This window comes from Homalodisca vitripennis, chromosome 2 (genome assembly GCF_021130785.1).
Source record: "Homalodisca vitripennis isolate AUS2020 chromosome 2, UT_GWSS_2.1, whole genome shotgun sequence".
Taxonomy (NCBI): Eukaryota; Metazoa; Arthropoda; class Insecta; order Hemiptera; family Cicadellidae; genus Homalodisca; species Homalodisca vitripennis.
In genome coordinates, this window is record NC_060208.1 from 54,023,802 (window position 1) to 54,046,079 (window position 22,278).

Below are 22,278 nucleotides of genomic sequence, written 5' to 3' on the forward strand. Positions count from 1 at the left end.
AGGAGTTTATTAAATTTTCCTGAACAATATATTTTATGCAATTTACTGAGCACGATGTAAGGAGTTTGTAGAACATTTATTGTAAACAAAATAGGAAGTAAACTGGAGCTGGTGGTAAAGGTTATTGGAACAAAGTAAATTAATTTTTGTATTTGGTAACATTCAGTAATGGTGTGCCACTCATGTTGTATCAGCCCTGTGATTGTTAAAAATGATTAGGTCAATCCTCCAGACCACTGGGCGAGCTTTCAAAATTTTATTTTTGTAAAGCGATCAAACTTGTTTTATACGTGTGTGGGTGCGCGTGTTTGTGTGCGTGCACACATACATATATAAATCTTTATTAGAACTTCCTGAATACATTGGTCTAATCATCATCCAGATATCTCACCAAAATAATAGTACTTATAACCAAAAACCACATTTGCTTCTGCATGACACACAGCTTTTCTTAAGTGCATGTGACATGCGCTTCACACTGATAGGGTTAATGTAGCTTTTAGAGCTCAAGATGAATAAGCAGAAAAAACAGAAATCGAGCAAATTTCATGTGAAAATAAACTTCTGGGGTAAATTAAACACAGTTGAATAGCACCTTTTGATTTAATTCTTTTGAAACAAAAATATTTTCCACTCTACAATTATTTTCACAAACTTTAGATTAAATAATGCGTCATGTGGAAAAATATTCTTGTCGCCCTCTTCTGTTTGGCAAGCAACATCTTGCCGTCTTAATCATTTTACTTAATTTACATATTAATATAAGCGTATTTCCATATAGAAGAAAATGTGCTGTGTCGTCATGACGACAGCCTAATTAAACTAACACTGAGAAGCAATGGAGAATGGGCGCAATTTACTGTTAAAAATAAGTATCTGTATACAATGGACTAGCCTAACAGAAATTTGAATCTTAAGTTATTCGAGGTTATACTACAAGTATGCTATTGGTCAGAAACTTTTTAAAAAATACACTTATTTTGATTTGACAAGAAATTGTCCAAGATTTTGCGTGCATTTGGTGCTACTGTTGCACGAAATGCTTTTTAACTAAAAATTCAAGTCTAGTACAAATTTTATGAAAATGTAAATCTAAAGTTAAATAGACCCAACCTTTCTATAAAAAGCCAATTATGGCAAAATTATATTTCAGACTATTTTTATAATTAAATAACTTACTAAATTAATAAATACTTTCAATGTGTTTAACAAACTCTTGGACAATATACAAATCTTTAATGGTACTCTCTTTGTCTAAATTAAAGAATGAGCTGCTAACAGATGTAATGTACAAAGCCGAAACACTATAATATAACATATACTAAAATAGATGTACAATATATTACCTGCATATCACAAAACTGTATCTTTACACAAACAACCGACCTACTCACAGCATACACCATTATTGCACTTTAAACATCAACAAAAATCATAAATTTAAACCTTAATATTTATATTCAATAGGCTTTCAATCAATTTTTACAAATAGGGTTTTTCACCAATGTGCAACTATAAAAAATTTTATTTTGTAATACAATAGTGAAATAATATTATAACCTTAGCAGTATTTGTGTTGAACTCCTAAAAAATATTATTGTAAGAAATACAGCTAAGGTTCTAATACTTTTTCACTATTGTATTAAAAAATTAAAATTTTAATATTTGTACATTGGTGAAAAACCTCCATTACAAAAAAAAGGACTAAAAATTAACGTGTTATAGATTAAAATAAGGTTTCACCTCTTTCCCCTACTAACAATTTGATTCTCTCATCTCTGACTATATGGCACTCAAATATATAAATAATAACCAAAGAATTAATTCCATTTTCCACATCATAATGAAAATTATAAACCTTACTTACACTGGAAATTTGTTAACTTCCAATATATTAAACACACAAGTTAACCTGTCTTTCTCTCTCTCGCTCTCTCTCTCTTCTTTCACTCACTCAGATCATGAAAAATACTCAGCTTGCGTACAAAAATATCAAATAACGAAAGAAAAACCAAGAGGCACTCTTTAAGTCACTGTGACGCTCCTAATCCAATGTCTTACAGTTTCCCTATCCAGAAGCGCAAGTACAGCTTAATACTAAACACCTTAACTCGTATACAAGAAAACATATTTATAACATCACATAAAATACAAGAGTGAACAGACAACAGAACAACTACAATGAGAACAGGTACTTCGATATCTACTATGGAATAAGAACAGCTGTGATATTAGAAGAGTTTTGTGATGGATATTTGTCTTTGCTACATTATATGTCGGTGGAATAAAGAAAACACTTGTGAAAAATTGCGCCACGTTATTAAAATAACGTTCTTTTATCCCTACACAATGAGACATTATTTTACAGATAAAAATATTTTCTTTCCAAAAAATAACACTTTTCAATAAATTGTTTTTCCAGTGTAAAGCTTGTGGAAAAAATCGATCCACTGTTTTCCCGTGTTGGGGAAAACAAACAGTTAAGAAATCACAGCCACATCACAACTTTTCACAAGAAAAGGGGGGAGGGAGGGGTGATAAAGTTAAAAATCGGACAGAGAAAATAAAACAAGAAGCTAAAAATATATAACTCTATATATGTAAGGAGGAAGACTTAAAACTATTTACATATGTATATAAATATATATAAAGCGGCCAGTACTAAGGAATTCAGAGGGTAACATATTTATATTACTTGAAATTAAAATTATTTTTTATGAATTTCAATACAGTATTGAAAATATAAAGTATAAACTATAATGAAATTTTTAAAAAGTACTTTTAATTTCAATACAGTATATACATTGGCTGGTTGAGATCAAATCAATCATAATTCCCTTTCCGGCATAACCAGACCGAGATCTGGAAAACGGGGAAGAGGAAGGAAGATTATGGTATTTAGAAGTTATACTTGAAGGGTGGATTAAAGGGCAAGGAGATAGGAAACGACAAAGTGGATTTTAATTAATATATTTAGACATAAATTTTTAATCCTCAGTATAATTCAATCTCTTGAATAGTAAAGTATGAAAAAATTTAAGAGTTGGAGGAGAAGACAATTTTAAAGGACAAACAAACAATAAAATAGTACGAATATTAAAATGAAGTTCATTAATCTATATAGAAGTGAAAATAGAACATAGAATAGTGAAGTATTCCAATAGAACTTAATTTCAGAAAAAATTAAGTGTCTTTAAAAAGAGAAATAACTGGAGAAGAAAAATTACTATCTCAAATCAACAAAATAGGAAAATAATAAAAACATATTAGATTTATATTTAAAGACACTATTAATTTTATATTTGTTGTTTCCTTCTCCCTCACCTGTGTTTTTGCCCTCTAACTCACCTTTGATTTTATCTTGTTTTTGTTATTAATCATAATCCTATTCAATAGCTTTTCAAAGAGCACTGTTTAACAGTTACGTTTTCAAAACAGCAGATAGAAATCACAACTAATACTGATCACAAACTAATTTTCCACAGTGGACATAGAAACTTTTCAAGTTTTCTGTCCACTTCCCCTAACACTGACCGCTTTCTATTTTGTCAAGTACAGATATATCTATGTACAGGTGGTATTGCACTGATCTGTGACACCGGGTTCGAACCGGAGGGAGGTGGTCGTGGGGTCGTAGTGGCCAGCCAAGTAGTATATGTCATTATAGTCATATATAGTGGCCAGCCTGTGTGGCTCCAGGCTTAACCGGTACTTGTATGTTTCCAATGGCAACACCTCACATTTGTGTGAGATGGTCTGCACATCGTTCTCATCATTGTGGGGTGACTCAAACAGTGCTCCCTGTCAAACATATTACAGCAACAATTCAGTAATGTTTTATTTACAAACAATGCAATACAATTTTTAATTCAAATTTGATACTTAATTTTAAATTTAAATAATTCTTTTTATGAGTACGGTGGAACATGAAAAATCAACAAATTGTATTTCCAAATCTTTATCAGTTAGACCTCTTCTCCTGGTCACTTGATGTATTTATAATGTACAACATTAAAATAGTGTGGTTTTTCAAATTGTGTGTTTAACAAGTTATAAAATTATGGTAACTCATAAACAGAAATTAAATAATAAATTAAGAGAACTCACAATGTGTTGTAAGGCTATAAAACACTGAACCAATAAGTAAATTCTGTAATATATGATTGCTACTCTCAATAAACAATAAAAAATGTCATAAAACACTCTGTTTAAAGATCTTGCCCTAGCCGAAATAAGCCTGTAATGTTCTTCTGCTGAACAGATGATAACCTCCATTTAGCAGCAACATTTGTAATTACACAGACCTTTCCAAACAAAATGAATGTGAGTTGTCTTAAATGCCAGATTTTGGTTAGTATTGACCAGTTGAGAACTGTCCTTCAATTAGTTGATGTGCATTACATTTTTTAAATGGCTTGAAATTAAAGATTCCACCAAATATCATAGTTTCATTTTATAGTAATGTCAATTAAATTAATCAATAATAATGAGATGTACACGACTTGCTTGACCATTAACTCAAGCTTTTGATTATGTACTAATAAACCTTGGAAAGTTCATTGCTAAATAATGAGCAGACCTACATGTGAGATATAATCTTGTAGACAAAGCTCACATTGGTTATTAAAATGATAAATATCTCTAAAACCAACAAAAGCAATACTTAATACTTTGTATTTTTACTGAAGTGTCTAATAAAGCTGTGGAAAGGCTTCATAAAATAAAAAGTATTAAGTTTTTTTTTTTTTTTACATTAGTGATATTTAAAAAAATGTGAGCAATAGCTGTTCTGCTTGACTGTACAGAGCTGACAATGAATTAGTTTAAAATGGTTAATGGTTATACGAGTAATGTGTGCATGAATAGAATAGAATAGAATAATGTTTATTGTCATTTTGCAAAATGCATTGACAAAGTCATAAATACACCTAAGTGGCATAGTCAAAAGAGATATTACTGTAATATATAAAAATAATGTACATATATTTTAGATTTGATGTTAAATAAAACATAATTCCAGTATACAGATGAAAGCTTTAAACCACTAGATTAACAAATTGGAATATGCAATTGGACAATCTAGAAATATATATCATTAATACTAAAAAACTCTGAAAGTTCATAAAATGGGTTCTGTATTAACCAGTTATATAGCCTAGTTTTAAAAATATTTACAGAATACTTATTAACTAGACCTATTAATTTGTTGTAAATCTTTTGGGAAATTAACATGACTTGCCATAGCACAATTCAAAAACTTAAAATGGTTAGGTTATGCGAGTAATGTGTGCATGACTTGCCATAGCACAATTCAAAAACTTAAATGAAGTCTCAATTAGGAAACAATTGAAAAATGGTAACTGTTTTGAGTACATGAAAATAAAGGTGGTCAATAAGACTTAGGTAATGAATCTGGGTAATAATAAGAAAGAGTTAGTTGCTGTACAGTCTAGGTTAGAACAATACAGGTCTTGTCTAGACCAGAACTGTATTTATCATGAGTTATCGCTCACAATGGAACTAAAAGATATGACTAACTGTAATTTAATTTGGAATACATAAATAAACAAATATTGATCATGGCCTATATAACAATTAATTCAGAACAAATCTTGATATTTTCTTCAGAATTTAAAAAAATTTTGACAGAACAAGCCATAAAAATTTACATTACCTTAAGCTTCTTATGTTTCAATTCCAATCATAATTTTTTGGTGTAATAAAATTGGAACTTTAGCTAAGAGGGTGAGTGTTTAAATTGTACTCACAGGGTATGGAAGCTTTTCAGGACAACCAACTGTTTCCTCAGGATGGTAAAACCACTTGACTTTCACTACCATGCTGGCGGCCCATGACTCCCACATAGATTCTATTCGGCCGATGTAAGGCCTGTCCGGTCGACCCGTGGACAGAAACACTGCACAGTCTCCGACCTGCCGACATTCAGTACTGATTATGCAACTACACCACACTTTCACACACCGGTACTATCAGAATGTTGACAATACCATGATAATTTGTAAAACTGGAAGACCAAAATTAACTGCTTGAAAAATAGTTCTCTGCAAATGAGCTCTTCATAAATGTGTCCAAGAATTAAATGATAAGAGTTTGTTGGGCTGTCTATTTAATATTTAACAAATATTAATAAATGATACAATATAATGGGATTAATGGATAAGTTGAAAAGTAAACAATATTTTGTAGTATTGAAATTGATGAGAAACAAATTGACATTTCCATACTTGAAATTGAACAAACACATTGAGAACTCCACTCACAAATTAATTATATTATGGTTTATAAGCGCAAAGTTATTCTAGCCACTCTGATGATTCATTCATCCTTCAAAAATTACTGTGGATCTTATAAATAAATTGAAATGGTTGAATACAACTAATGAGCAGAAAACTATAAACTGCCAGCTCACAGAATAGTTATGGTAGAAAAGCCTATTATATGTGGAAGTAAAAATGCTCAGCAAGCTTTCAGGTTAACTGAAAGTTAAAATCTTAATTTAATTTAGAAGACACTACATACATGGTTGCAAAAGAAGGTTTTCTAAACCCTAAATGAGTTATTAGAGGGACCATAAATAATAAAGAAGTTATCAAATTTATGATTTTTTACTTTCTGATTTAACACAGAACAACTGAAAATTTCTTAATCATAATTTTAATAATTAGTATTGATTATTCATATTTTATAATCAAAAAGATAGAAATGACAAAAAAGGTAAAAAAACTCATAATAATAATAATAAATGAACAAAACCATTTGTCAACATAACATTCTATCAAGTAACTTAATTTCTCATCTAACATTAAAGGTCCAATATCAATCAACAAGGATATTAAGTTCCATCAATCACAAACAGACATCAATGCTTATCAATGAATAAATTCTTCAGGGCACAGCAATCATCAAATGATTTCAAGATGCACTAATAATCAATAGATAAAGACTGATTAATCAACTTTAAAACTTCTCTCAAACTACTAACCGATATTGTCTCATTTCCTCGCTGGATGGACTTGTAGAAGTCTTTGCGAGCACGGCCCTTGGCTCCCGGTCGCTTGTAGCCCTTGCCGGCCCACCGCCAAAGTTGCCGTGCAGGAAGAAAGGCAGCCATCTTGCTTCGTGACTCTACACTACCCTGCCTTTCGCGTGACCGCATCTTTTTCTTGTCTTTATCCTTCTGTTAACAGAATCGTACATTGTTAGCGACAGAGTTCAAATACTCTTACTTATCTTCCAATGGAAATTGTGGTGATTTGATAAAAACTACAGGGAAAGTATGGCTTGCAGTCTAAAAAATGTGTGTAGCAAATTCTAAATTTTTTCACCCAAAAATTAAATATTTATTTTAGACATTTTGCTGAGAAGCTTCCCAATAATTTGCCTACCAATCACCGCCAAAGTCCAATGGGTTGGTAAGTTAATTACTTAAAGAATTTGTTTAGGTCATCATGACCCAAAAATAATAACTTATAGTTTAATTGATTTAATTTCATGACGTATAACTACGTAAAAAGTATTTACACGTTAATTAAACACAATTTAAGTGCTAATTAAGGAATAAAAACTCTTTTTAAGTAGTATAATGTGATTCACTACTTACATTTTTCTTCTGTAGTTCTCATCTGAAGCACCTAACTACAGTACTAAAAAACACACACATCACTACGATATAAAAACTAATAGAACGAATAATACAGCAGCACTGAGGACGCGAACTGCTGCTTTTCGAGCAATCACTGACTTTGAGATATGGATTCTGTTTACATACGGAAAATTGATATCTGCCAGAGAGAAGAAAAATTTTTAAGCAAACGTGCAGTTATACAAGAATATTAAAACACCAAAACAAACTAAAATGACTGCATACAACAGAAATTTTGAGAAAACTGTGAAACGTATTAGCTAATTTATGCACATACGTATAAAAAATAATTCAAATGTTTTTGGATACCCGTTTCAAAGAAAAAAGTTTGAATTTCTGTGAGTCACCAGTTACAGCTACAAAATTCTCAGTATCTTGCTTATAGTGAGACATTCTGATAATCTAATCAAACAACATTGTGTAGTTAATTTGGTGCTCTAGTGTTATAGGATTATATATCGAAAATTTTCATAGGTCACATTCCAGAATTGTATCTTCTACAGTTGTAGAACAGTCACATAAAATTAGGTGTTAAAATTATGGTGCACAACTTTATTAAATCATTAATTTTCTGCTGAAACTCGAGAAAAAATAATAAAGAATTTAAAACAATGAAAAAATTATATGCTGCAAACTATCGTTTAGATTCGGGCAGTTTATCCGTTTTGCAGATTATTGATGTCCGCAGTCAAACATTTTACGTTTAAAAAGAGACTTTTGAATGCTCTACAATTTATGTTACATCTGAAAGTGCTTAGAAAATATTAAAGCAATTTAAAAAGTTTTCTAAATATTGATAAGATACCGTAATTAAAAGACGAATTAATACTATTGGCTAATATAACCACTTACAGCTGTTTTGAACCTACTCTTAGCAATTTTACATACTCATCCATGGTATGCTTATCAGGAATAATCCGCTCTGTTCAATTCCATGAATAATCGAGGGTCTACTTTACAACACAAAAAAACTTCACATAGCAAATTGTATACTACGAGTACAAATCTGCTTTCAAAATCAAACTTAACACTATAGTTTGCACTTAGTTTTTGGGTTGAGACAATACCATCATAAATTCTACAATTCTCCAGTACTTTGTAGTTTTGGTTAATTCAAATCCGGAAATCCACAAAAACCAAAATTTTGTTCATTACACGTTGCAGTTCTGTTTAGACAATGATTAATTTGAACTACGCCCATATCCAACATAATAAAATCCATGGCTGTCCCTCTATTTTTGAAAACTCAACATCTTAAAATTGAATATATTTGCTAGGGTTTGTAGGGAATTTTTACTGAATAAAGGACCTTCTTTTACTTAAATATAGATGCAGACCTTATTTATTTATTAATTAAAATTAAAATTATACTTACTTTTAATTACATATTTTTTATCTAATTAAAAAAATATAGAATTAAAGAATAAACACCAAAGTCCACATTCAATTCTTAATCTACTTTCATACATGTTTATTAGGTTTAGTTTTTAGATTAACTTGACACTAATCAGTATTTGTGAAGAAGCATTTCTGAAGTTGTTATATAAAGTTAAATGAAATACTATCTTTATTTACACTTGAAAAATCTTTTCATAATATTTCTTCTTATTTATATGAATCAGCTATTATAAATCATGAAAAATATTTCAATTAGTTCAGTTTTTATTTTGCCAGTTTACATAGGCCTCTGGCCTATGGAAGGATCTTATCAAACAAAATAGGGTTATAGTTGGTACAGTACAAAATCAACAGTATTTATAACAAGTACAAAATAACCTATTCATGCTTTTCTGTGCCATATGTTTTAATTACATATAATTTTAACTATAAAACTGTTCAGTTTTATGTGACATCTTATTGTAATTTTAATTACAAAATAACATTATTACTTTGAGGCTGGTGATTTGCATAATGTAACCAATAACAATATTTTTGGGGATTTAAAATAGGTAAGTAAATGTTTGATTGTTTCTAAAATCCAAAAGAATCAATGAACTTTAACTGTTATAAGCTACTTTCCACTTTTATCTTACACTGATACATTTCTAACCTCTATGATATTTGTGATACACATAGTATAAGTTTCTTCAATATTATATCCGACTATCAGATCACAAGAAATACTTCAAAGGGTTAGGGAGTTTCTACTAAGTCTTCAAACTGTGCAAAAAACCTTAATAAGCCAAAATGCAGCTTTATATTGTAAACAGACATTGTTAGTAAACTCATTAGTACTGATTTAATTTGTTACTATGTATTTTTATCAGTTTCAAATATTGCTAATGCCCCAAGTTTTTTTTGTTAGCAGATAAAGTCTAAATAATTTTAACTTTATTTTATATTTTTTATATTTCTTCAAAGATGCATTATTCTATGAATCCTCGAGCTGGCAGTTGTTTAATTTTTAATGACACAGAGCGTTGCCGTAGTGGCAGTCATGGCACCATCAAACGATTAGGTTATATTTAAAATCGAGTTTAGCAATGATATTTATGTACCACTGGAATTACAGAGTTGTTCTTTTATCACTAAGTGCTATTGTGCTATTGTATTCCTATTCTCAATGTAGGACATCCGTTTGCATATACAGTTGATCAGTTGAGCTGAAATTTCTCTTGAATTGTTCTTGTTTGCTTTGAATGTGCATTCATCATGATTTCCATTGACTCACAACTTTGATTTTTATTGGAAAATAGGTGAAATACTACAAAAACTATAGTTTGTCTGTGTGAGTGATATACAAATGTGTAATAGTTTACTTTTACTTCAAATTCACATAAATTGTTGAATGTTTACCAGTAGGTTTTACTCATTAACTGTTTTCTAGAATACCACTTTAGTAAAATATCTTCCATTTTTTTTTTACAAACCCCATAAAACTATATATTTTCTAAAACCAGAAAATTTATTGTATTTTGTCTATTTTAGAATTATAAATTTAAAGCTTCATTAATTGTTGGGCACGGTTCTTCAAGAATTTTATAATTTCAATTTTTTATTTCTCAAGTTTCAAAGTACAGTACAGTCTCTACAATCTGGACATGCACCAATGTGACACATCTAGTAATCAGCTTTCAAGTTTCAGGTATCCCTAATTTTTTTTCTTACAGAAAAAGCAAAGTTCTTTTACCACAAAATTATGAAGAAAGATGATTCTTGTTCAAGTGTCAGTTGGTCTGAGAAATCCAAAAGGCGTTAACCCTATTACCTTGATGAACAGGATTTTTTAACCTTAACGGGTAAAAAACACTCTTGTGATGTGGAATCAGTTCAGCTCTTAATTGCTAAATTTAAACAAACTGTTGATGAAATGGGCCTATGCCCAGATCAAGTCTACAACGCATATGATAGTGGCTTAGTTTGGCACATTTTGTCTAAAAAACCATTTCATAATAGAACCGAAGATACTGCTTGCTTCTGGTCGCAAATTGGGAAAATATAAAATAAATTGTTTGCTGTGCTGTAATGCCAAAGGTACTCATAAGTTGAACATGCTTGTCATCAAATCAATAAATCTTCTAAAGATGTCAATTAGCCCGTTTTATACACAAACCAAACTAGGGGATGGATGGCTAAAACTCTTTTCACTGAATAGTTTCATTCATAGTTTGTTCCATCAGTGAAATTGTTTTTTTGAAAAAACAGAACTTTCCCAAAAAGGAAAGATAGAAGGAAGGAAGGATTGGTTGTTAATAACTGCCATGGACATGCCGATAAAGAGGACTCCAAGTCTGGAGATGGTAAAATCTGCACATTATTGTTGCTCCCAAATGTAAAAAATGGATCAGAATGTTATTCAAACTGTTAAAAACACTATGTACTATTTTATATTGGTTGTATAGAAGTGTTAAAATATGTAGATTTTAAATTTAAATACAATATACATATGTCAGTTTTGTTTTACCTTACTTGCACTAATCCATCAATTTCTGTAATCATGCATTACTGGGCCTGAACTAACTAGGGCCAGATTAGCAAGATCCTACTGTAATGTAAAAAATATTTATATGAATAATATATAAAATGTATTAGTGCATCTCCAACAGTCTTCAGACCTTAATGAATGTAACAAAATATAACGTCATTATATGATACAAACTTAAAAGCTTGGAGTATGGAAATTATTTAGAATAAATGTTTGCAAAACGTCCCCAAACAACCTGCTACTACAGGTTTTTGAACTGCCAGTTCCAGGGTTAAGAGAGAAAGCTGAATTTCACAAACCACATACAATAATATTACCATATGATGCTTCAACACACGAAAACACTGTTAGTTTCGTAATTATAAAGAAGAACGTTTTATGAATAGTAAGTTAATGGTTTTATTTGCCATATATTTGACAGACAATAAACAAAAGCTGAAAATGTAAAAGACATTTCTTTTAGCTTACTAAAATAAGTTTATTTTTAGCATATCCACCTCAACAGTGTAAGATTGGTCTAAACTTTGTGGTTACTCAAAGTCAGCACAACTACCACTGTCACAACCCAACAAGAAAATATACATCTGATACTCATATTCTGATATTGCTCCTATACAACTTACATGCATATTAAGGTATATAGAATAAATATAGCTCGATGTTTGAAGCTAACCTTCAGTTTAATAGTGGATAGAATGGGAAGACCCGCAGACGTTGTGGAAGAAGGTTTTGTGTGGACAACCAACGTCAACGGAGTTTTCTCCTCCACATGGCTGTTTTCCACAAGCATAGCTACAAAATAACAGATTTTTAGTTACACCTCAGGACCACGGTGACACATCTGAGTAAACTAATAACAAGAAGATTACCCTCAGATTCATTGTTTGGGTTTTTAAAGTGACTAATAATTCAGATTATAAAATGCATTATTGCATATCAATTTAAACAAAAAAAGCAATTTTATGGCACACAGATATGGTCTCACAAGGAGTCGATAGATTTTTATTAATGAGAGCACAGAATATATCGTAAACCGTTCTATGCCATACTCAAGCATTCTGACAGATATGGTCCTCAAAGTAGTTGATAGATTATTATTAATGAAAGCACAGATCAACTTGTATGCACTTTTGATAGTTATTAATATGGTTATTAATAAGTTAAAGGATATGGAAAAACTTACTTGAAAAATCATGTAATTTAATTGTTAATTTTTAAGAGAGGATACAAATCATAAACTATTGTATATGTGACATAAAGATTTACAAAACAATTATAATTATGTAATGTCATTATTATGAACTCTTTAAGTTAATTGGTTGATAAGGTTCCAAGGATTATTCCACATGACAGAAGTGAGTGAAAAGAGACAAAATATGATGTTAATAACATATCTCTATTTACACATAACTTTTAACCTACTGTTGAATAAAATATCAATAGTGTTAGTACTTTTTAGTTTTATTACAACATTCATATACTGTGGTAAATAAGTTGTTCACAAAAATATTCTAAACTTTTTTTATTTTTATATAATTATGAATAATGGTGAACACTGGTTGTTTTAATGTATTTCTGTCAATCATTTATGAGAAAACATGAAGTGATATGTAAAAGAATGAATATTAGCTGTCTTTTAGAATTATTGCCCCTTGAAAGAACACACATAATAAAAGAGAATACTCACCGGTACTCTTGGAGTGCCTGTGCTTATGCCTGTGATGCCGGTGCTTGTGTTTATGTCTATGGGACTTCAGGCAGTCCCTATGTTTGTGCCTGTGCTTTTTCTCATTATCCATACGTCGTAGTTTTTCCTTACGTTTCTTCTTCTGTCTCCTTCGTTCTCTCTCTGCTGCCTGTAACAAATTTTGGAGTATAAAACTATCTCTTTTTTCGGAGATTAATAATTCACTGAAATTATATCATACTATTGTGTATGAAGCCGGCATAGTGACGGCCTAATTAATAGAACATTACGATAAAAACACAGATCAGGACAATTTATAAAGAATGTCAGATCAACAAAATTATGGTATTTAAGATGGATTTTGGCAATTCTAAAACCAAGACTATAATATAAAACTATATAAAGAAGAGACCATATAGTGAAAGATCAAGAAGATGATTTGGGTTAATATAAATCAGAATATTTTATTCAAAGAATACAAACAATATCATTTTCTATCCGTTTTAAAATTTATATAATGGATTGAAAAAAGAGGAAAGACAAGATTGCACTAGAGTGGAGAAAATCAGAAATTAGAAATCAGAATCTCTTTATTTACAAAATCACAAGGAAATGTAATGGCGTCAATTTTACAAAGTTTATGATCTTGAGGTTTCTTGCTTTACAGATCAAATCAAATCAAAAAATTCTTGAGTTGTATATATTGGTTGCTCTATCAGCCAGCTTTGTAGTTGTCTGTGAAGATCTTTCCCTCTTAGGCGTTTCAAGAAATCTGGCAGCGAGTTGTAGAATCTCTGCCCCGCATAAGATGGCTTTTTTGTGTACTTGGTGGTATGGTGCAAGGGAAGGTGGTAGTCCAAAGCTCTTCTTGTGTTGTAGGAGTGTATATCCTTACCCCTAGGGAGTCCCAGTTGGTCCCCATGCACAACCACTGCATGTATGTACATGGCTGTGACCGTTAGGATCTTCAACGATTTATAGGCTTCTCTGCAGCTCTCTGTTGGGCTTAAGTCAGCTAGTGCCCTTACTGCTTTTTTCTGGAGGACAAGAATTCTGTTTAGATTCTGTTCAGATGTCCCTCCCCACAGAGTTATCCCATAGCGGATGTGGGATTCTACTAGAGCATGGTATGCTGCTTTAGCTGCAGCAACCTCCTATCCACTTCACTCTTCTAATAACATAGATTCCTGAGCTTAGCTTTTTACTCAGTAAATCCACATGACTAGTCCATGAGAGATCTGCATCTATTGTTAATCCTAGCAGTCTTGCTTGTTGGTCAGTAGTGATGTTAGGAATGTCGGGTATGTCATCTTGTCTGCGACTAAAATTTATATGTATCGTCTTTTTAGGGTTGATAGCTAAATCGTTCTGGAGGCAATATTGAAGTGCTTTGTCAGTAGTTGTTACTTAGGTAATGTTTGTGACCAGGTCTTGTGAATTGTTACTTTTGATAATTAATGTAGTGTCATCTGCATACATTGTTGCCTCTATGTTGTCATTTTTAATAAAACTGGGAAAGTCATTTGTAAAAAGCACAAACAAGAAAGGACCAAGAACAGAGCCCTGGGGCACTCCTCTTTTTACTGGTAGTGCATTTGATCTGAATGTAGATTTTCTGCCAATAAATGTTTTTTGGACCTCCACAGACTGTCTACGGTCATTCAGATAGCTAGCTACCCAGTCTCTTGCCTTCCCTCGAAATCCCAAGCCAGTCAGTTTTTGCAGTATTAGATCGTGGCCCAAACAGTCGAATGCCTTGCTATAGTCCAATAACACTGTTGAAACAAGGTTGTTTACTTCCAGTTGATCAGTAATAGATTCAACTATGTCTGTTATTGCACTTATGGTTGATTTTCCTTTAAGGAAACCATGTTGGTTTTTTGGTTAATAGATCATGCATTTCAAGGTGATTCAACATTCTTGTTAGAGCAATTTTTTCTATTATTTTAGAGAAAGTTGAAACCAGTGAAATAGGTCTGTAATTTTTTGGGTCTGTAGTAGATCCTTGTTTGAATTTCGGATAAATTTTTGAAATTTTGAGAGCAGAAGGAAATTGGCCTAAACTGAATGATTTGTTAATAATATAGACCAATGGTGTTACTAATTGATTCGCACAGAGTTTTATAGCTTTAGCTGGAACTTCATCTATGCCAGAAGATAGTGTAGGTTTAAGGGTAGCTATTGTCTTCAGTACTTCATTTTCATCAGTTGGAGTTAAAGTAAGGGGGGTGATAATTGAGTTCTGGTTACTGTTCAGAGGAGTTACAATAACTGGGTTGTGTAGCTGATTTCGACTTTCTTTCAGTGTGGAGTCAGCAATTTCCACAAAATATTTGTTAAGGTGATTAGCAATGCGTGTCGGATCCTCTTCTATATTCCCATTCACTTTTAATTGAGTAAGGTGGTCCTGCTTTTTCTTACATTGCTTTTCTGCATTGATGACATTCCAAAGAGCGTTTGATTTGTTACTTGATTTATTTATGAGTTCTTCTGTGCTGTTTAGTTTGAGATGTCTGAGTTTGTTGTCATATTTTCTTTTAGCAGATACCATTGTATCCTTGTCACTTGGATTTCTTGTCATCTCATACTTGTAAAAAGCTTTAAGATATTCACCTTTCAGCTGATTAGCCTCATCATCATAAACTAATTTTGGCTTAGAACTGTGTTTAAATCTGATTCTTTTCTTTGGGCATGCATAATCTAAAGTTCTTGTCACAGCTTTTAAAAATTCGTTGTAAGCTTCTTCAGCATCGTTAGCCTTGAGTACACAACTCCAGTCCTCATTTACAAGCTCACTTTTGAAGCAGTCAAGGTTTTCTGTATTAAATTTTCGGTTAAAAGAACTAGGGTTTCTTCTGGTATTTTCTAGTGTAGTTGGAAGGCTGCATATTTGACCTGTGTGGTCCGATATTCCGGCTTCAACTATTGTATAGTCCATATTGCCGTGTTGAATGTCTGTACAAATGCAGTCAATAGAGGTCTTTGATGTTGCCGTTATTCGAGTAGCTGGGAGGGGAAGTCTTGTTATTCCATAAGAAAGTAATTCTTCTTCAAAGATCTTGTTGTCGGAGTTTAATTTTAATCTGTCGATATTGACATCTCCCATTATTACCAATGATTTGTTTTCTGCATGCGTTGTAGTGAGAATTTCTGATAGAATATCCATGGCTTGATTAACTGATCCACTTGGTGGTCGATAGATTCCTATTATGTAGATTGATTGGTTTACTACATTTAGTTTGACCAATGCAGATTCGCATTCGCCTTCCAAGCAATGGTCAGATATATCAATCTCTTCTGCATTGATATTTGAAGTGTCTGCCAAGTATATAGCTACCCCCCCTAGCTTATGATTGCCTCTACTGAAGTGTGCTAACAGTGAGTAACCTGCAAAGTTTGTAAGTTTAAGGTTGTTAAGAAAAACGAAGAACAGATGAATATGGAAGGGAATCAAAGAAAACAATGTCAATTTCATCCTAAATGTTTAAAAGACTGAAATAATGTTGTAATGAAAAAATCAAATAATGATAAAGAGAAAGATTACATTAATTGGAGATGGCAACAGGCTGAAAAGTTGAAGCATGAGAAAGGATTTTGTAACATGCATACCAAAAGATATTAGAATAAATCAAAGGAACAGAGTGGAAGAATGATGAAAGTATTGAAGAGAGCACACAAACCTCGGCACTGAGAACTGCAGGATCTACATCAGTCACTGGCTCAATTTGTAGAGACACAGATATTGGTGTTGGAGCTTCAGACATTGGCTGTGCGTCTTGGATCGGTACTGCCGGTTCTGGTTCAGGCTCTTGATCGGGTTCTGGTTCCGGATCTGCTTCAACTTCTGGTTCCACAATTGTTTCCAAAGGCTGAAAGAAACATATGTAATTAAATGTTTTCATTATGAACATCAAAACAGTTGATAATCTTAAAATTTTTTATTTATTTATTTTTTTTTTTTTTTTGCTGAAGTAACATTATCTTCATTTTATAGAAAGTTATTAAATGTAGAATCTGAAGCTAATATACAAACTTCCACATCAAGGACAATCAGTTCATCCATGTCACTTTTAAGAGTATTAACATTGAACTAAAAAAGTTAAATGTAATAACTTTCTACTTCCTTTCATGTGAAGTTTACCTTGCTTCCTATTAAGCCGGAAAGGATATGTTTTAACTTGCATTTGCTGGACAAGTTCAACAAATGTGTTATTTTAAAGAACGGCTGATAACACACATACCTGTATGGGTTTGTCCTTTGTCTGACTATCACAGCTTGCTCCTGAGTTGCGCCTCCTGCGCTTCCCTAATGATTGTAAAGGGTTGGGGTCATATACTACAACAGACAATGAGATTGATATCAATAAAAATAATTGTACAAGTATTAATGTGTTGGAACTGAATCCTGAATGTCAATCCCCAGAATGTTTAACAAAGATTCGGATTTTAGAATTGATCAATGGGATTCTACATTCGAATCTGTGGGAATCCACCATATGTCATTAATTGTCAGCTAATCAACAGTACAAAATTACTGATTACTGATACGCTAAAATGTGTTTGCCATATTTTGAATTTTCAAAACCATATATACATAACCTAATTAAATAATTATCTTACTTTTGTAAATAATATTTTGCTTGCATGTAGTATTTTTTATATTTATGTTTGTGCAGCGACATTAGTCTGCTGCGTTTATTCGTAGACATCATCTGATTAGTATTACACGAATTACAGATGGCTGAAACATGTTTTTGCTTTATTTTATTTATGAAAACCAGTTGATACATAACCTATTTAACAAATTATTGTGCTTTGTAAGTAAATTTTCCTTGCAATTTTTATTTTCTTTGTTTTACGTTTGTGCAATCCCACGCTTCTGGTGCATGTAAGCTCAGATGTCGATAGCTGATTTTTTTTCACTTAACAATTTCTGTAGTTGTACAAATATTTCTTGTATAACATAAATGTTTATATTTTAATATTTTTTTATCGTGACTAGGGTTGGTTTGAAATTTGTCAAATATTTTAAGTTTTGTTTAATAAGCGATACAGATGTATGTCTATATTTTTTTCAGATTTAAAGCATATATTCTAGAAGCCTATATTATAATCTATCAAATTAAAGTATAGAGTTGGGCATAAGACTTTGTTCTTAATACATAACTATATCTCTGAACTTTTGCAAATCCCTTTACAATGGAATGGTAATCTTCAATTCCTTTTTATATTATCAAACAGTCTCCAAAGGCTTAAGATTTACAGAAATTGGATTGGTGGTGATTTTGCTTAAATCATACTTAAGTTGAAAAAGTTATTAGGATTGGAGTTTTGAGGATCAGGAATAAATTTTTTAAGATTCAGAATTGGATTTAAGATTAGAAAATTCTGGATTTGCCCATTACTATGTGGAGTAGGCTACTTGAAAGACAGTGATGTAAATCAGAAATTACTAGGGTAACAAATAACATACAAGTGGGTATTTATACAAATTATAAGCTTGATGGACTGGAAAGATTGGCTAATGAGTCCATGTGTGATGCAAAATTGTGGTTGGATTGTAATGGTCGGATTGTAATTGTTTTCACTCAAGAATGAAAAAATCAAAATATGCTTTTTAGCCATCCTAAAATATGTTTCAAACAGTCCCTTGGTGAATGCTAGTAAATTTTTAGGTATTTATTGAAACTCATATTGACTAAGTTAAAAACCAACTTAGATGTTATATCTTTAGTCATCTTAACTAGTGTAACTCCAAAAACCTCTGTAAGGTCATCCTAATTTGCATATATTCAATCAATTTTAATATATGGATTGATTTTTAGGGTAACGGCCCTAAATTGTAATTTTACAAAAGAAAGCTTTAAGAAAAATTAATAGAGAACATTCCAAAGAACAATGTAAACTTGTTTCTAAAAGTCTAAAATACAAACAATAACAAAGTTTTATATTTATGGTCTAGTTGTTGATGTTTTAAATAATTTTGATATTTTAACATATAATATAGGCATACATGCACTAAGAACATTAAATGTTCCGTAAATGTTCACCGTTTATCCAAAACTTTAAAACAGTCATACTGTGATATCATTACAATAAATTAGAGGCTAAAATTAATAAATATTTGTTCAAAGTATTTAAAAATAAATGTTTATCTTTAGCATTTGGAAAAACTTTCTTTATAGCCTCTAAGAATTTTTTTTAAGGTAGAATTAATTTTAATAACAATAAATTATTAGTTTAAAACTTAATAAACAAAATTATACTATGCTGAAGAATACTGTTTATTTTTAAAGTTGTGAACTAAGAAATTTAAATAAGAATTTTCCTAGGTCTATAATTTTAAAGTTGATTTCATGTTGAATATTTGATTTTGTTCAGGGTCATATTATACTATTTTATAAAATTTGAATGTATTTGTCAGTATATTAATAAGTTAATCTAATGTGGTAGTATAAGAATATTTTCATTATGGTTTTCAATTTCTATACATTCATTAATTTTTAAGCGGTTTTATTATATTTGTTTTGGATTTAATTTCCTGTATTTCTTTAATTTTGATTGTTTACTGACTTACAACTGTAAGTATGACTTTCTCAATGTGCAATTATTTAACCTGTATAACACTTACCAAGAGCTTACTCCAGTAATAAAAATAAAACATCTCTTCTGTACATGAATCCACATAAAATCATTTAAACTTTGATATCAAGGATTGTTTGTACCTAACAAATTAGTTTCTAACAGTTCTAGTTAACATATTATTCATAATTTTATTCTACTCCGAAAATAATTTTTTTGTTTTACTGTTAAACTTGAGAGACAGAACTAAGTTGAAACATACAGAATTGATTTTTGTTACTATGTTGTATCTACATTATATGAAAAAATGTGTTGTTTTGGCTTCTTGGCCTGGTTTACCATTGGTGGCTATAATGTAGTGTTGCTAAATATGTCACGGGTGTAAGAGTACAACTGGAACTAACACTTACCAACAACAGGATAGTCCTGAGGGAGGAGTCGGATGTCGTCTATATTTATTCGACCACTGTCTCCATCATCAAATTCAACACAAACAAATCTATTGTCATTGTCATCAGTGGCTGGCATAGGGACTGTACCCGGGTACAGACACCGGTACTGCTGTGACCAGTAGGCACAGACCCTGGTACCAGCTGGTGGCACTGTCTTGGTACATACCTCGAGAAACTGAAACAATAAAATAAAGTGATCAAGTTTGAACACTCTCACAATCCACATATTGGGTTTTCAGTCATCATGCCTATGCTGACTAGAATTATCATTAGCTTGCTGATCTCTCGAGTCCTAGCATAAAGTTATTGACTTGGAATTGTCCTATCTATCAATGGAATTTTTCATACAATATCCGACATAAGTAATAAAGGAATCTTTTTCATTTTGTTATTTTCAAAATCAAGCACTTTTTTGCCAGCAAACAGTTAAAAGAAAAAGGCCAAACCATTTTTAAATAATTCTAAGAAATAACACAGATAAGTTACTTTAAAACTACCAAAGCAGTGAAATATGATATTATAGAATAACCTACTTATTTAACAAACCAGCTTCACTTTCACAGTATACAATGCTTTGCAAGCATATTCAGAAAACAAACAAACATTTAGTTAAATAATTCAATTTTTAATTAATTGTTTGCCTTTACAATTTTCTTTTGTCACTATTGTTTCTATCACAATATGAAATGTGTTTATTAATTTAATTTATTTTATATCTGTATGTTGATACAAACTGCTATAACATGTAAAAAAGTGAACCACTTATTAACTCAACTTTTTTATTACTTTGATATGTATAAAAATTTATTACTAAAATTGAGGAACCAATATTTTTATCCCAGTCTGTATTAACAAACAAATTGACATATTTAGTCGACGTGGCTTTTGGCATAAATGCTATAAAGAATATAAGCCTCCTCATCAATGAAATAGTTTTGAAATGCCAGAACATCCTCTTACCGAGTCTCTGAGGATTTCCTCTCTAGAGTGTATATGTGGGCGGTGGCCTCTTTCTCCATCGAGAGTAACTCCATAGAGGTCAGGAGGTCGCACGGCTGACAACTGGCCTGCGTAGAATAATCCACCCATACTGACCAGGACTCTGCATGGTAACGCAGCAGGTAACAAATGATCACTGGTCAGCTGACAACTGCCAACCCCTGTAAACATTTCATCCTGGTCACATCTCAAACAGATCAAGCTATAGTATCGATATCTAGATATACCACTAATATAGATACAATTAAAATAAGTACATTATTTTAAATCCTAAGTCTCTTCTTCTATAGTCATTATCAGCCAGTAAAATTGCTGCAATTTTATTACTGTTAACTTTACATTGTGATTTTATACTTTTCTCTGTTCACGCCAAGTTCCAACTTAATGAAGCCTATGACTCGTTAGGCTGATCTCGTTTCTGTCTGTCCCCACAATAACTCGAGAACGAACTGACCTATACATTTTTCATTGTGCATAAGGCTTCATTTCTATTTGAGGAACTCTAGGTTCAATGATGGTGAGTGACACTCCATCGTATTTGGAGTGTTAGTAAATATCACTACATTGGTCTTATGCGTAACTATTATGACAAAGAGAAAATAGCAGAATAAATACATATGTAAACAAACTCAATACATCCATAAGAGATTCAAAAATGTGACATATTAAACACATGTAACTATCAACACATACATCATTTATAGTGACTTGGTATATAGGCTTTTATTATTTAAACACTGATATGAAACCCATTCTAGTGAACAAAAGTGTGAATGTATCATGTAGCAAGATATTTTGAAAACATTCCATATGTAGATATTAAATTTCGCGTGAAAGTTCATTTCTACAAGAATGAGTTCTATGATGCGTTTTGTGCCAACACCTTTTTTATATGATTGTGTTTATCTATACTATGTTCACAGGACATCTCAAGAATGAAATGAGCTATAGATTTGAATTTTGCACCCAA

General features: G+C 31.5%; 1 protein-coding gene across 1 annotated transcript in view; it reads right to left on the bottom strand.

Moving 5' to 3' along the window:
- Window positions 1–584: 584 nt before the first annotated feature.
- LOC124353958 (trinucleotide repeat-containing gene 18 protein) overlaps window positions 585–22,278 on the bottom strand; it is a 139,821-nt gene continuing 118,127 nt past the window's right edge. The window contains exons 20-28 of the mRNA XM_046804043.1: window positions 21,270–21,469; window positions 20,268–20,484; window positions 17,517–17,611; window positions 16,956–17,144; window positions 13,276–13,444; window positions 12,262–12,380; window positions 7,004–7,198; window positions 5,769–5,933; window positions 585–3,801 (exon numbers count right to left, since the gene is read on the bottom strand). Coding sequence (XP_046659999.1) covers window positions 3,565–3,801; window positions 5,769–5,933; window positions 7,004–7,198; window positions 12,262–12,380; window positions 13,276–13,444; window positions 16,956–17,144; window positions 17,517–17,611; window positions 20,268–20,484; window positions 21,270–21,469 — 1,586 coding nt within the window. The 3' untranslated portion in view covers window positions 585–3,564. The remainder of the gene's footprint in view (window positions 3,802–5,768; window positions 5,934–7,003; window positions 7,199–12,261; window positions 12,381–13,275; window positions 13,445–16,955; window positions 17,145–17,516; window positions 17,612–20,267; window positions 20,485–21,269; window positions 21,470–22,278) is intronic.